At 40.0% G+C, this 16,494-nt stretch overlaps 1 protein-coding gene across 6 annotated transcripts in view; it reads left to right on the top strand.

Moving 5' to 3' along the window:
* Nucleotides 1-16,494, top strand: part of VPS54 (VPS54 subunit of GARP complex) — a 130,808-nt gene that overhangs the window by 98,401 nt on the left and 15,913 nt on the right. For all 6 annotated transcript variants that reach the window (XM_090281381.1, XM_090281379.1, XM_090281380.1 and 3 more), the window contains 4 exons: nucleotides 733-820; nucleotides 1,376-1,497; nucleotides 1,612-1,692; nucleotides 15,087-15,194. In XM_090281381.1, the coding sequence (XP_090137507.1) occupies nucleotides 733-820; nucleotides 1,376-1,497; nucleotides 1,612-1,692; nucleotides 15,087-15,194 (399 nt within the window). The remainder of the gene's footprint in view (nucleotides 1-732; nucleotides 821-1,375; nucleotides 1,498-1,611; nucleotides 1,693-15,086; nucleotides 15,195-16,494) is intronic.

Here is a 16,494-nt window from a genome sequence, read left to right as displayed (position 1 = left end):
CTTCTCACTCCACATTTAGTGATTCCTCATTACACCCATAGAGTTGTTAATGACATTGGAGACAGGAGATGATTTGTCCGTTAGGTGCTGAAAATGACTGAGGCCACTTAGGTCAAAAAACCTGGACTGGTTTCAAATGTGCATGGAAGGAATTCACTGAACTTTACAAAATTCATCTCACTAAGGTTAGAGATTTTTCTTAAATCATTCTTTTAGAACCATTCATGTAAAATAAAAGTGTGATAATTTTATTCAGACAGTTCATATTAACAGATATTTTTAACTGCTAACATAAGGAAAAGTTTACATTTTTTCAAATGTCTAACCTATCAATTATGTCCCAAAACTGAATTATCATATTTTAATTCAGAAAGATTTTGTTACCCTTTTGAAAATAGGACTTATCCAGTTAAGAATGACTGAAGAAAATGACTGAACTAGTTCTGTGAATGCAAGTTAAAGGTTAATTTCTGAACAATTGAGTGTTAGAACCTCTCAAGTTTTTTTCTACCAGAAAGTACATATTATCATTTAGGAATACCCATCCCCTCCTTTTTTTGGGGGGGAGCGGGGGGTCATTACATAAATAGATTCTAATCACTCCTACTAGGAAATTCGTTTGGTCATTGAATGAGAGGAAAGATGATGCATTTTTTAGTTTTGTTAATACATTGCCAGCATATGAAGAATGGTTTATAATAAATTGTTGGATTTTTTTTTTTCCTTTGTTAGTACTTCAATTCAAGAAGTTGTCAGTTAGTTCTTGGAGCTGGTGCACTGCAAGTTGTTGGACTAAAAACAATAACTACAAAAAATTTGGGTATGGATTCTTTAATTCACATGCTGAGGTGTTATAATTGTTACTATACTCGTGTTTTTAGTATGCCTGATGTTGTTGCTCTAATCAAAGGCTGTAAAAGTAGCAAATGTTACTTCACTCTTTTATGTATTACCATAATTTAAAAATTAATGTCCGGGGAAATGCTATGAGGAATTTCCAACTTAATAAGTATGTTATTTGGAAGTTGCACTGCTGTGGAAAATATTAAGCTGTGGTATGTGTGAAGTGCTTTGTGGTGAAAGGTATCTGAATGTCAGAAGAGAACCAGTTGTACTGTCAGCTTCCTCATGCCAGTAATATTCATACCTGAGTCCACCTAGAAAATCTGCACATTCATTACAGTATTGAGTACCAAATGATTTTCTTGGACAAACTGAAATATGTTGCTTTCTGCCACAGTAGTCTTCATTTATTGAATAAATTGGGGTTTGTATATAATTAATTAATGTTTTTTACTTAATTTGATAGTTACTGAAAGTCAACTAATACCCTTTTTTTGTTTTTCCATGATATGTCTACCACTTGGATCTTCAGCTCTTTCTTCACGCTGTTTGCAGTTAATTGTGCACTACATTCCTGTGATCCGAGCTCATTTTGAAGCCCGACTGCAGCCTAAGCAATATAGCATGCTTAGGCATTTTGATCATATCACTAAGGTACTTTGTCATGTATTTTTTTTACTGGAGTTTCATAATTTAATTTCTGAATTGTTAAGTATTTTTTAGATGTATCCCAGGGACTTTAAAATATAATGTTATTTCTCATTACAGGACTACCATGACCACATTGCTGAAATATCAGCTAAGCTTGTAGCGATAATGGATAGCTTATTTGACAAGCTGTTATCTAAGGTAATTATTTATATAAATTATTTGGCTTTGCTTAAAGGCATTGTGACTTTTTCATAGTTATCTAACAAATCAAACTTTTCAGGGAAAAGTTTATTGAGTTTAGGGAAAAACTCAATAAAATCTTGAGATTGCCCAAAGAGCTGATATTCATCTCCTAAGGGGTCCAGAGGGACGGGGGGATGATTTCAAAAATGAACGAAGCCCTGTACAGAAGTAATTTTATATCAGCTGCATTGACAGATATATACCTTCTTCAAAAATAGGTTTTACTCTGAAAGCCTTCCAGAGATAGAATTGAGAGGACAAAAATTAAAATAGGGGAAAAAGTAAATAAGTTGTTTGTGATAAAAATCGTTATTAAAAATACAGAGTCTGAGGTACTCTATTGTTTCCCTCATAGATAATCAGTTTCAGTGTTTGTTTCTTGTTTGTTTCTTGTTTGCTTCTCATTCCCTGTAGGTTATTAAAAGAAGCAATGTTTTCCAAAGAATTCTCAGTTATACTGGGAGAGTATCTTCAGAAATATGTCACTTAATCAGCCCCAGTCACTTTGCCCTGTCACTCTTTTCCTTTCCTTAAGTTATTCAACACGTGTCTTAAGAAGAAAGCAGAAATTTTAAAACTTGAAAAATGGAAAGTTTACTTAGTTTATACCTTTATCCAAGAACTTGTTTAGAGTAAGCTTATAAGTCAAGGCACTTTGATATGCTTTTTCTCCTACTTGCATCCTTCAGATTCTGAGATGGCAGGAGCAACAGGCACATAAAAATCATAAAAGAGCAAGGTAAAATGGTACCTATCCACATATATAGACATGTGCCTAAACCTTTGCCTGTGGCAGTAAGAAAGGAGTGCTTGGAAAAAAAACTTGCGTTTATTTAACAGTTCTCAAATGTTTTGGCCACAGGACCCCTTTATACTCTCCCTTTACACTCTTAAAAATAATTGAGGGCCCCAAGTACAAGCTAAATTGAAAAGCAGTTCTATTCCACCAGTTTCCTTTTTGAAATATGGCATCTCTATACCAAAAGTCAATAACTAATGCATTGTGACTACCCTCAAGAAGTTTACCATCTAGTATAGCAGAAGACTGTAAGCACCTAACAATGTAGAATAAGGTAAATGTTAAATAGTAGAACTGGTAATAAGCTGTGGAATATAATGAAACAAAACAAAACAAACAGAAAGCCAGTACTCTTAAAACCCTGACTTTATTTTATTGTAATTGAGCAACAACAACAACAAAAAGCAAAAGGGGAGTTTGACTGCCTGATGGCCCAAAAGCCAAACTGATGAGGCAGTTGCTGGTGCAAAGGAAAGAGTTTTTATTCAGGTGCTGCACAGTCTGGGAGAATGGCAGACCCCTGTTGCAAAGCCCATCAAAGCCAAGACAAAAGCCAGTGTCCAGAACTCCTGCTCCAATTTAAAGTACAGTCCTTTGGAGCCCACAAAGGCTGCCAAGTGGTTATATCCCCATCCAGGTAGCTTTAGCTTATTCCCAACTGCTTTTCATTTCATGCTCCCTCCTGGAGCCCACATGTGGAGGCTGCATGGCCCTGGGCCATGCAGCTGCTGAAGCCACATAGCCATGTGCTCCCAGGTGAGAGAGTGCATGAGTGCATGGGCGAATTTATCACCAGGTGGGTAAGGCAGAGAGAAAGAGAGGCTTCTTTCTGAAAACCATAAGCCACATAGCTGCTACAAATCACAAGCCAGCCAGCCACAAGCCAGAGCAAACCTCTTTGTTCCCCTGGGATTATATTTAGCTTGGGTGTGGGATGGGCCATGTACTTGCTCAAAATGACCAATCAACTTCTCACACTTTAGCATGCTTTGTATGGGCCCACCTCCCAACCAATCCCCTTTCCCCAGGCTAGACTGACAGGCCTCTTTGGTTCAGCATCTCCCCATGTGCATTTTGACTTACGTTGGCGCATGTGCCTGATTTCTGCTGGTCCCACCCCCATTCTGGTACCAGAGTGGGGTGGGGAGGACTTTTTCTCCATCCAGTTATCTTGCTAGCTTTTCACATGCTTGGGCCCTATCCATTGATATCTCTAGCTTTTTGTGTGCTCAGTGTAAAAACCTCCCCCTGCCACCATGTTGGCTGACCAGGGAGACTCCCTGGTGCCCCACATAGGCTGTCCACCGGTTACACTGTCATTTTGGTAATCCAGAATTTTTTAACAAGAATTGAGTCTGTGGCTAGACTTCTTCCCTGTGACAACTCAATTATTTTATTTTGGCAAAGAAAAGTGAGGATTATTTAATGAGCTTCCTATATATTCATCACCCGTATTTAATTGTCATTAACTTTTTGTCTTTGCTAAAATATTTTATAATATATTTGAGGCTTTATGATATTTCATTCCTGAATACTTAAGTATGTATTCCTAAAAACTAAGGACACTTTCTTATATAATCACTCTACCATATCACACCTAACAAAACTAAAAATAATTTCTTCTAATACCTGTTACTATTTGAATTTTATCAATTGTACCAAAATTTCTTTTCACAATAATGTGTTTGATCAAAGATTTCTACAGAGGACTTCCGGCCAAAATGGTGGCGTAGACGGACGTGCTGCGTCTCCCTCCACAACTAGGAGGGAGTGTGGCTATCTCGGGGCTGGGGACAACCAGGGGTTCCAGTGGGTCGGGCTGCATGGAGGTCCAGCAAACAGAGATGTGGGGAGGGGGTGCTTGTCCAGACGGGTGGGGGGGCAGGGCCTGGGCGGGGAGGGCTCGCTATGGTGGCAGAAGTAGCTGTGGTGGCGGCAGGCCAGCAGAAGGCACAGTCACCCATTTTAGGGTCGGGAGGGATGCCTGGGGAGTGTTCCCAGTTTCTCACCGGACCTAACGGCTCACAGTCCCAGCATTGGGGAGGGTTGAGCCGAATTGCTTCTGGCTGTGGAGAGCAGTGTGGGTTGGGGCGGAGGGGTAGACTGTCGGTCTCAGCGGAGTCCACTTGCCTGCATGGTCCTGGAGCGTCCGCAGACCCATCCACTCTGGGGATGACGGCTGGGGCTGTGGCTGGAGGGGCACAAGTCCGGTGAGGGGGTGGGGGAGGTGCCTGCAGGTGGGGGCGAGTGCTGGGCTGGCGGCGTTGTTCCCGCTCGGACCCCTCCCCACATACAGTGCCACAACGTGGTGAAACAGGTCGCCCTGTACTGATGAATCCCTAAGGCTCCACCCCTTACAACGTAACAGGAGCGACAGCTCTACCTGGGACGCAGAGGTAAACAAACACAGGAGCCTGTCAGAATGAGGAGACAGAGAAGTATGGCCCAAAAGGGGAAATGGATCAAGGTTCCAGTGGCAGAACTAAGCCACGAGGAGATAGCCGACCTAACAGATGAAGAGATAGACGCAGATTTGAAAACACTGGTGATAAAGATGCTCACAGGCTTGACAGATATGCTTGAGTATGGCAAACACATAAGAGAAGAAGTGAAGGCCATGCTAAGTGAAACGAAGGAAAATTCACACAAAACCAATGGTGAAGGTAAGGAAACTGGAGTTCAAATCAATGATTTGGAACATAAAGAAGAAAAAAGTCAACCAGTGCAGAATGAGGAAGCAAGAATTGAAAAAAATAAGGAAAACTTCCCAAATTTTGGGAAGGAGATGGACATACAGGTCTGGGAAGCACGGAGGGTCCCAGACGAGCTGGACCCAGAGGGGACCACACCGGGATGGATCATGACTGAGATGCCAAAGGTGAAAGATTAAGACAAGTCCTGGGGGTTAGCAAGAGAGAGGTGGAGAGTTGCCTACAGGTGGGTGCCTATAGGACTATCAGCTGATTTCTCAGAGGACACTTTGCAGGCAGGAAGGGACTGGCAAGCAGTATTCAATGTGATGAAAAGCAACCTGCAAGCAGGACTACTCTATCCAGCAAGGCTATCATTTGGAATGAAAGGGCAGATGAAGTGCTTCCCAGACAAGGTAAAGCTAAAGGAGTTCATCATCACCAAGTCATTATTATATGAAATGTCAAAGGGACTTACTTAAGAAGAAGAAGATGAAAGCTTTGAACACTAAAATGACAACAAACTCACAACTATCAACAACTGAATCTAAAAAATAAGAACAAAATCCAACTAAGCAAAGCAGAATAGGATAGAATCACAGGTATGGGGATCGTTTGGAGGGTTATCAGCTGGGAGGAGGAAGGGGTAGAAATAGGGATATGGTGCAGGGATTAAGAAGCGTAATCGATTGGTACAAAACATACAGGGAGAAGTTAAGAATAATATAGGAAAGGGTGAAGCCAAAGAACTTATATGCACAACCCATGGACATGACATAGTGGGGGTGGGATTACTGGAGGGAAGGAGGGTACTGGGCAGAGGGGAGCAAAGGGGAAAAAATTGGAACTATGTAACAACATAATCAATAAAATATACTTTTAAAAAAAGGATTTCCACATGGTCTGCATATTGCATTTAGTAGTTATGTCTCAAGTCTTCTAGAAACTTCAAATGCCCCTTTCCCATATTTTGTCCTTTTTTTTAATGTCAAAAATGTGCCTAGACTATTGCAACTTCGTGTTTTCTCTACCGCCTTCCCTACCAATGAGTTCTGTAACCCTGACAAGTTGTGTTCTTTCCTTATTAACAAGTATCTCTTTGCCACTCCCTGTCATATTTACCATTTCCCCCCATGGGTTGCCCAGAAGGCTCACCCTGTTATTTTTTGTTTGTTTGCTTGTTTTTAATATCCTCACTTGGGAACATTTTTTCATTTCTTTTAGAGAGAGAGGAAGAGGGGAGAGGAGAGGGAAGGGGGGGCAGAGAGAGAGAGAGAGAGAGAGAGAGAGAGAGAGAGAGAGAGAGAGAGAGAGAGATTGGTTGCCTCTTGTAGGTTTCCCAACTGGGGATTGAACCTGCAACATAGGTATATGCTTTGATTGGGAATCAAACCCACAGCTTCTTGGTGTATGGAATGACCATCTAGCCAGCTGTGACACACTGCCTAAGGCTGGCCCTGTTTTTAATTCATACCAATATAACAGACAGTGATAAATTTGGGTTAGCCTCTCACTTTTTAGCTTTTCATTTTTTTATCTGAAACTAATTTTGGGGAAAAAAGGATAACAAAATAATATAACATAGACTGATTCAAAGATGCTAATCAGTAAGGATACATTGCTTGGGTAGAATGAAACATTAGCATCTAATTTTGCTATTGGCTAGACTAATGTCTTAGCTATCATTCATTCGTTCATTCAGTTAAATGGTGTTAGGTAACAGGGATATACAAGAGTGAAGAAACCTTCTGTCTTGTCTTCAAATAGTAAATATTTATAATTTTAGATATTAGGTACTTACCTAGTAGGAAAAATATTAGAATATATAAAGTGTCATACGTAAAGAATCAATTTAGTGCTATTGGAGCTTTTCATGCTTTGGAACACAGGGTTGCCACCTAGGGAAGGAGATCTGGGATAGCTTTATGATGAAGCATACATATAAAGTCTGCTTTTAAAGATAGGTAGAACAAATGAAGTTGCAGTATAGAGAAATTCTGAGCTAACAATATGAGCAGACATGTTGGTAGGAATCATAAGAAGGCAATTTAGTATCAGGGTTTTAGACACTTAAGTTCAAGTTGCATGTTTGTCACATATTAGCCATTGAAGGACAATGGGAAAATTATTAATCTAAAGCCTCAGCGTTTGTCTCTAAATGGCAGTTATAATGGAGTTTCATAAAGTTGTAGTAAGGATTAATGAAGTAGAATATGTGAAGCACTGTTTTTTAAAAAATATTTTATTTTAATTTTCATTTTTTAAAAATGTTTTATTGATTTTGTTGTTACAGTTCTCCCAGTTTCCTTCCCTCTGCTCCCCTTCACCCATTGGCCCCCCTCTCTCCAGTTGTCCCCCCCTTTCAGTCCATGTCCATTGGTTGTGCATATAGTTCTTCTCAACCTCTTCCGGTCTATTCCATTCCCTCCTACTATGCTTCTTAATTCCTGTACCATCTCCCTCCCTCTCCCCCTTCACCCCCCCGCTGACCTCCCCCCAGTATGTTCCCCATACCTATAGTTCTTTTTCCACTCTCATTGCCTATTTAGTTTGCCTTCGTTTCAATTCCCTAGCTTCTGTTGTTGGTTCTTGTGATGCAGTTTTCATTTTAATGTTCATAGTTTTGATCCTCCTTCTTCTAAACCAGTCCCTTTAACATCTCATATAATAGTGGTTTGGATCTAATGAATTCCTTCAGTTTTACTTTGTCCTGGAAGCACTTTCTCTGCCCTTCTATTCTGAATGACAGCTTTGCTGGATAGAGTGTTCGTGGCTGTAGGTTTTTGATTTTCATTATTTTGAATATTTCTTGCCAGTCCCTTCTTGCCTGCAGAGTCTCCTTTGAGAAATCAGCTGATAGTCTAATTGGGACCCCTTTGTACATGATTCTTTTCTTCTCTCTTGCTGCTTTTAAGATTCTCTCTTTACCTTTAATTTTTGACAATTTGATTTTAATGTCTCTTGGAGTGTTTCTCCCTGGGTCCAGTTTTTCTGGAACTCTCTGTGCTTCCTGGACCTATAAGTGTATTTCCTTCCCTAAGTTAGGGAAGTTCTGCTTCATTATTTTTCCACATAATTTTTCAATTTCTAGTTCTTCTTCTTCGCCCTCTGGCAATCCTATAATCTGAATGTTCAGTCTCTTACGGCTGTCCCAGAGGTTTCTGATCCTCTCCTCACTTTCCTTACTTTTTGTTTCCTCTTTCTACACTGGTTGACTGTTTGTTCCTTCCCTTTGTTCTGGTTTGTTGATTTGGTCTCTGGATTTTATTTTCTCACCACTTGTCTCGTATGTGTTTTCGTTTGTTTCAGTATGAGTGGCTTTCATTCCTTCCCTGTCTTGTTCCAAATCTTTTGTTAATTCTGTAAGCCACCTTATAACTATAGCTTTGAACTGAGCCTCTGAAAGGTTTCTTATTTGTTCGTCTGTCAGGTCCCTCATCTGCTGCCTGGTGAGCTGCATCACTGGGATTTCAATCGTTGTCTCCTTCATTCTGACAGACTTGTGTTTTGCTTTGCTTCCTGGACAGGCTGTAGGGGGTGGAGCCCCATGTACTCGTCACTACCCAGCGACCGGTGGCAGTCCGCAACCTTTTTCGCTGCCCTGTGGCGCTTTGTGTGGGGACGGGGGTCCAAGATGGATTCCTGCCATTATTCTCCGCTGGGAGACCGGGATCCGTCCCCCTGCCCTCTGGGCCTCTCCATCCAAGGCAGTCGGGGGACTGCCTTTCCCAGCATTGGGGTCACAAGCTGCTGGGACTCGACTGCAGCCAGGATTGCTCCCCCTGCCGCTCTTCCCACTGCTACTACAAACAGTGCCGCCCGAGCCTTCCATTCCGGTTCAAATTTTGCCCCTCCTACCCGTCCGGACAAGCACCGCTGGTTTATAACTTCATACGTTGGGCTTCCATGTAGTTTTATTTTCTGGAATTTCTGGTTATCTTTTGTTTTGAGGTAGTTGTAGTCTTTTCTAGTGGTAGAGGGAAACCGGGCATGGCTGTCTAAGCATCCATCTTGGCTGAAAGTCCTCTAAAGTTTATTTTATTGATTGTGATGTTACAGTTGTCCCAATTTCTTTTCCCTTTGCTTCCCTCCGCCCAGTACCCCTCTTCCCTCCAGCAATACCACCCCCTTAGTTCATGTCCATGGGTCGTGCATATAAGTTCTTTGGCTTCACCCTTTCCTATATTATTATTAACTTTCCTGTCTATTTTGTACCTACCAGTTATGCTTCTTAATCCCTGTACCATTTCCCCATTTCTCCGCTTTCCCCCTCCCAGCTGATAACCCTCCAAATGATCCTCATACCTATGATTCTGTTCCTATTCTGTTTGTTTGCTTAGTTTTTGTTTTTATTTTTTTAGGTTCTGTTGTTGATAGTTGTGAATTTGTTGTCCAAAGATTTTCATAGTTTTGACCCTCTTTTTCTTAAATAAGTGCCTTTAACGTTTCATATAATAATGACTTGGTGATGATGAAGTTCTTTAGCTTTACCTTGTCTGGGAAGCACTTCATCTGCCCTTCAATTCTAAATGATAGCCTTGCTGGATAGAGTAATCTTGGTTGTAGGTTCTTGCTTTTTATCACTTTGAATACTTCTTGCCAGTATCTTCTTGCCTGCAAAATTTCTTTTGAGAAATCAGCTGATAGTGTTATAGTCTTGCAGGTAGCTCTCTGCTTTTCTCTTGCTGCTTTTAAGAAACATTAAACCTTTATCTTGAACCTTTGACATTATAGTGATGATGTGTCTTGATGTGGTCGTCTTTGGGTCCAGCTTGTTTGGGACTCTCTTTGCTTCCTGGACTTGTATGTCTATTTCCTCGGCCAAATTTGGGAAGTTTTTCTTCATTATTTTTTCACGTAAGTTTTCAATTTCTTGCACTTCTTCTTCTCCTTCTGGCACCCCTGTGATTCAGATGTTGGCATGCCGAAAGTTGTCCCAGAAGGTTCCTGAGCCTCTCCTTGTTTTGTTTTTTTTTCCAATTCTTATTTCTTTATTCTGTACTGGTTGACTTTATTTCTTCCTTATGTTCCAAATCATTGATTTGAACCCCGTTTTCCTTCCCTTCACCATTGGGTTCGTGTGGATTTTCCTTCGTTTCATTTAACATAGCCTTCACTTCTTCCCTTATGCATTTGCCATTCTCAAGCATATTTGTCAAGTCTTTGAGCATCTTTATCACCATTGTTTTGAACTCTGCATCCATTGGGTTGGCTGTCTCCTCGTTGCTTAATTCTTCCACTGGAACCTTGATCTGTTTCCTCTTTTTGGCCATACTTCTCTGTCTCCTCTATTTGACAGGCTACTGTGTTTGCCTCTGTGTCTTACTCTGTTCCCACCTCTCTGTGGAGGTAGCCAACCTCTGCTTTGATTGGTGTAGAATCCTGAGCTTAAGGTGTTTTTCTTCCTTCCTTATGGAAGAGGCACGTTTTGTTTCTACTCCTCACCCAGTGACTTCAGGTATGAGTTTTATGCCTCTTCTCAGAGACATAAGGTTTTTGATTTGTACAAGAAGAGAGTTCAGGGAGATGGTTGGCATTTGTTGCTTTTTCCTAGTTGTAGCCTCCTGTTTGCACACGCAACTGAGTGTGACTCTCTGTGGTCTCCTGCCCTGACCCCAGTGTTGCCTGTGAGCACCTGTTGAAGACCCTTCTCAGTGAGTTCAAACTTTCCTTGTGGATGGGGTTTTTATTTACTCTATGCTACTCCACATTTGGCTTTTGATAATTTGTTAAAATGTTAGTTTTCTTATTTTTTTCTATAGTGATCACCTCTTCTTTCTATGCTCTGCCCAAAGTGAGACAGTTCCTATGTCCTGCCTCCTGAGAGGGCCTTGTCAGTCTTTGGAATTAGTGGACTTGGTTTCCATGACCTCTGCTCTCTGATGAAAGAAAAGATTATTTTTAAAGTTTTTTATTTATTATTTTTAGAGAGATGGGGAGGGAGGAAGGGATGAGAGAGAGAGAGAGAGACATTGATTTGTTGTTTCACTTATTTATGCATTCATTGGTTGCTTCTTGTATGTGCTCTGACCAGGGATCAAACCCACAACCTTGGCATATTAGGATGGCATTAACCATTTGAACTACCCAGCCAGGGCAAGAAAAGTTATGATTTATAAATTATTTCAGTTATTTCTTGTGGCTATGGTAGTAGCAACATGCTCTTGAAGCTTTCTAAATTTTAAACAGAAGCAAGACTCCGAAGTTTTTAAACTAATCAATCACATAATTGCATTTTAGAAGGATTAATCAGATAGTATGTAGAATGGATTTGAGGTATATACTCTATTTGGAATACTTTTACTTAAATTCTTTAAAGAACTTTAAATTTTATTTTTCAATTACAGTTGCCAGTCAGTATTATTTTGTATTAGTTTCAGGTGTATGGCATAGTGGTTAGACAATCATATACTTTACAAAGTCGTCCCCTGATATTTCCAGTACCCACCTGGCACCATGCATAGTTAGTACAGTATTATTGACTGTATTCCCAATTCAGTACTTTACACCCTGTGACTATTTTGTCACTACCAATTTACTTCTTATTCCCTTCACCTCTTTAACCCAGTCTCTGAACCGCCCTCCCCTCTGGCAACCACCAGTCCACTCTGTGTCTTACGAGTCTGTTTCACTTTTCCTTAATGTTTTTCCTTTGAAGACTCAGCAGCCCAAATGTGCTCCTCAGGAAGCCATCTCTGCTACTGCCAAAATGTCCTTCACCAGTGTTGCTGTCCACTTTCTGTAACATCAGCCACCTTATAGACAGTCAGCTGCCCAAAGGGACTTTCTCTGATTCATCTTTGTATACTCCAGCTAGCAAAGTATCTGACCCATTCATTCAAGCATACACATATACATACACATCTGTGTACTTATATACAAACATATGGGTACATACATACGTCCAAAAAAATATTTATTCTGAACTTACTATGTGCCAGGTAATTTTAGTAAAATATTTTTTGAATTAACATATGTACCCTTGAAAATGCTCTACAGCTTTTTAGGTGAGAAGTATTGAAGGCCTCACCTAGGATGGTTATTTCTCAACTGAAACAATTTTGTCCCCCAAAGGACGTTAGGAAATGTTGGGAACATATTAGGTTGTCACAATTTGGGGAGTGGGATGTTATGGTAACTAGTGAGTAGAGGCCAAGGATGTTGCTGAATATCCTGAAATATGCAGGTAGTCCCTACCACAAAGAATTATCTAGCCTCAAATGTCAATAGTGTAGCGGTAGAGAAACTCTGACCTAAAGTGGTAACTAATGTGCAAAATAATTTGAATGTACATTTGATGGGACTTAGTCACTGATTCATTCAATACAAGGAAACAAGGAAAAGGAGTAATAAAAACTGGGTTGCAAATTTCAATCTATGTGAACAGGATTGTAATACCAGCAATAGTAATTGAAACACATAAGGAGCAGTTTTGGGGAAGATCATGGTAAACTTAGTTTTGGAATGGAACCCCTAGAAGAAGGTGGTTCACGACTAGAGATTGATTAGTAGTCATGAGACTGAATGAGATTGATAGGAGAGAAAAGATAGGAAGATAAGCGCAGATTAACTTGAAGAAACAGGAGACAAAAAGAGGAAGGTTGGGAGGGGAGCAGCCAGGAAAGTATCGTGCTACATAAGGATAGTGATTCAAGTGTGAGAGAGTGAAATACTGCAGAGCAATGAGGAAGGGAACTAGAAGAGTTACTAAATTTGGAAGTTAGGACATCTTTAGTGACTTTTTCCAGAGAGAAATTTTAGAAGATTGTTAATAGTGGGGGAAGGTGATTTGGGTTGTGGCAAGAACCAAATTTTAAGGGTTGAGAATAAAGTTGGTACCATATCAAGTTTAGGTGACTGAAGAAAAGTGATGGTGAAGGTAAGATGGAAAGAATATTATCTGTTGGGAAAGCAGGGGTGAAGGAAGGTTTTGGGGGTATTCTAGTGTCCTAGGGGCATCATAACAAATTACTACAGACTTGAGTGGCTTGAAACAGCAGAAATTTGTTTTCTCATAGTTCTGGGGGCTAGAAGTCCTAAATCAAAGCATTGCCAGGCCAAGTTCCCTCTGAAGGCTCTAGTGAAGAATCCTTCCCTACCTCATTCTAGCTTCTAGTGCTTGTTGTCAGTTGTTGGCATTCCTGGGCTTATAGATACATCAGTCTGATCTCTGATCTCTACCTCTGTCCTCACATGGCCGTCTTCTCTCTGTGTGTTTCTGTATCTAAATTTCCCTCTCCTTTTATAAAGACAGCAGTCAATGGAGTTTGGGTCCACTCTAATCCACAATGGCCTCATGAGGTTCCAAGTAGATATGAATTTGGGGAGATACTATTCAATGCAATCAAGTGGGATAGTGAAGAGAAGGGATGATACCATAATGAGATGTCACCTCATACCCACTAGGATGGCTAAAATAAAGGACAGGCAATAATTAGTGTTGGTGAGAATTTGGAGAAGTTGGAACCATTATACACTGCTATGTGGGATTGTAACCTTTCCATGCATGTTTATAGCATTATTATTCTTGATAGCCAGAAAGTGGAAATAATCTGAATGCCCACCAATTGGTGATTGGATAAAGTGTGGTATAGTTATATAATGGAATATCATGCAGCCATAAAAAGGATGAAGTACTGACACATACTACAACATGGCAGAACTTTGATAGCTTTATGCTAAATTAAAGAAGCCGGTCATAAAAGCTGCATATTGTATGATTCCATTTATTGAGATTAGCGGTTGCCAGGGGCTAAGGGGAGAGGGGAAGAGGGAGTGACTGATAATGTATATGGTTACTTCTTAGGGTGATGAAAATGTTCAGAAATTAGTGGTGATGATTATGTAACTATGAGTTTACCAAAAACCAGTTAAGAGTACACTTCAAAAGGATAAATTTTATGGTATGTGAATTATGTTTTATAGCTGTTGTTAATTTTTTTTAAAAAGGTGGGCTATTTCTAGGCTGAAGAGAAACAAGCCCTTGGGTGGTCACAGTTTTGCTTATCTTGGTCCAGTCACATGGTGACTTCAATATGATTCTGCTACAACAGTATATTGGAGCTCATCATTTTAATAGACTGTATAAGATGAGGACATCTAAAATGTATTTAGCCCAAATATGTCTTATAAATAAAAATGGTATATAATAAGCTATGAATTCTAAAATGTGGGCCGTAAGATGATTATCTAAATTTTACCAGGTGGTTGTTCTAGATGTAAAAATAATAAAATGAACTTACCTAAGTTAAAATTTTCAGTATAGGGTGTTATGGAAAAAGTCTTACCTTAAACTTAAATATGATTATTATACTGACCTACTTACTAAAGAAAAAGAACATTTTAATTCTACCAGAGGTATATTGATTTCAGGTATGATCATGATGACACATTCATAAAATCATGTTTTAAAAATAAGTTAACTTAAAGGTGGCATTGTATAATGAGCCAGATTAGTAGCTAACATTTTTTGAGTACTTACTTTTGTATTAAGCACTATTTTGTGTTCTTATGAGCCATCTTTTAAAATCCTCACAGCAAGCCCTTTGAGATAGAGAGAAATGCAGTAACTTTCCCAATGTTACATAGCTAAGACCTGGAAGAGCTGAGATTTGAACCCAAACAGGCCTTAAGGAAGACAGCCTATGTTCTTAGCCACAAGGTTGTGGTGGCTCTCTCAAAGTAGATTGGGAAATTCAATGAAAAGTTCTTGATTTGCATGAGTAGCCCAGAGCACAGTTGAAGTATGAGCTTGAGCACTCTATCAGAGTTAGACGTGTAGGAGCAGAAAACATTTGTCTGTGGGGACAGTGTGCTATCCAAAGGACATGAACATAATTCTTATTATTTTTCCCTGCCAGTATGAGGTGAAAGCTCCCGTTCCTTCTGCCTGTTTCAGGAACATTTGTAAGCAAATGGCAAAAATGCATGAAGCTATAATTGATCTCCTTCCAGAAGAGCAAACACAAGTGAGTAATAAGTCCTAAAACTATTTGTTTATTTATAACATATAATATGCATGTAGAATTAGTGTTTTACATACTTTTGGGACAATTAAGTTTAGTTCATATTCTATTATGATTATTATTTTTTCCCGTTGTTATATTGACTTAGGGAATATGGATAAAAATTTCTGATTTCAAAGTGCCCCTTACTCTGACAGGTCAGAGTAGTAATAGCTTTGCTATATGGTCAGCAATTCTAAAAAGCACATTTTCCATTTGTCCAATGAGAATCATATTCTAGATTCTACTTACATCATTCATTATATTATTAGTTTGAAAATCAGAGTTGGCATTTATCAGTGAACATAAATTCACTCATGGTGATTATTCCAAATTGGATAGGGGAGGAATTAGTAATAGGTTAATGATGAGAAGGCACATAAAGTAACTCAATCAATATGCCTTATCAGTAATATTTATTAGATCAGGATAAGTGATCTATAATAGGCACAAACCAGGAAAAATCAAATGGGTGGTCTTTAGCACCTTTCACCTATGAAATACCCACTACTGTCCCTATAGTCTTCCCCTATAGAAAGTATCACAGAGTTCTCTTCACTTGTTTTTTTTAATAGGAGAAAGTTTATTTAGAAAGTCACAGAAGTAGAAGTGAGCCGTAGAAGAAATGGGCTCAGAAACAAGTTACAGAGGCAGAACAAGGGCCCTTGGAGCTTAGGAGAAAGAGAGAGGCAAGGAAGCCAAGCTTGGGGGAAGGGGTGGGGAAAGGTATGGTCCTGGCGGGTTGGGGGGGGAGAGAGCGAGCCGGCCAGAGCCTCCCTCCTCACTCTTCTGTGGCATTCCTACTCCCCACTCTGGGGTTCCCTCTCCTAGTACTTCAAAGGTCCTAGTATGTATCCCCCTCCTCCCCCCCCAGTCTTCTTTACCCACCTTAGCTTGTTCTCTCTGTACCAGGTGATGTCATTCAAGCTAGCTAATACAATCCTAGTTGTATGACTTATACAACTAGTGAAAGCACTGGGATTTTTGCTATTTAGACAAGCTTATTATTTCAGTTTGTCTCTATTTGGTTTAAGGCATGGAGATGGTATTTGGGAGCAAAGGGTAGTTTTCTTAGACTCTTGCCTATTGTTGCTCCTGCTAGTCTCCTTTCCCATGTCCCATCAGACTTCCACCTTATGTAGCTATTACCATTCATGCTTCCCTGGGTTTTCACTAAGCATACTGACCTCATGATCTGGAGCTCACTGAGGACTGGGGAGCCATAAGATATGGAACAACACTAGGGTCTGTTTTTTCTTTCTCA

The sequence above is a fragment of the Furipterus horrens genome, unplaced genomic scaffold, assembly GCF_987537825.1.
Source record: "Furipterus horrens unplaced genomic scaffold, mFurHor1.1.pri manual_scaffold_6, whole genome shotgun sequence".
NCBI lineage: Eukaryota > Metazoa > Chordata > Mammalia > Chiroptera > Furipteridae > Furipterus > Furipterus horrens.
Note: the sequence above shows the minus strand (reverse complement) of the source record. Positions and strands in the feature narration are given on the sequence as shown.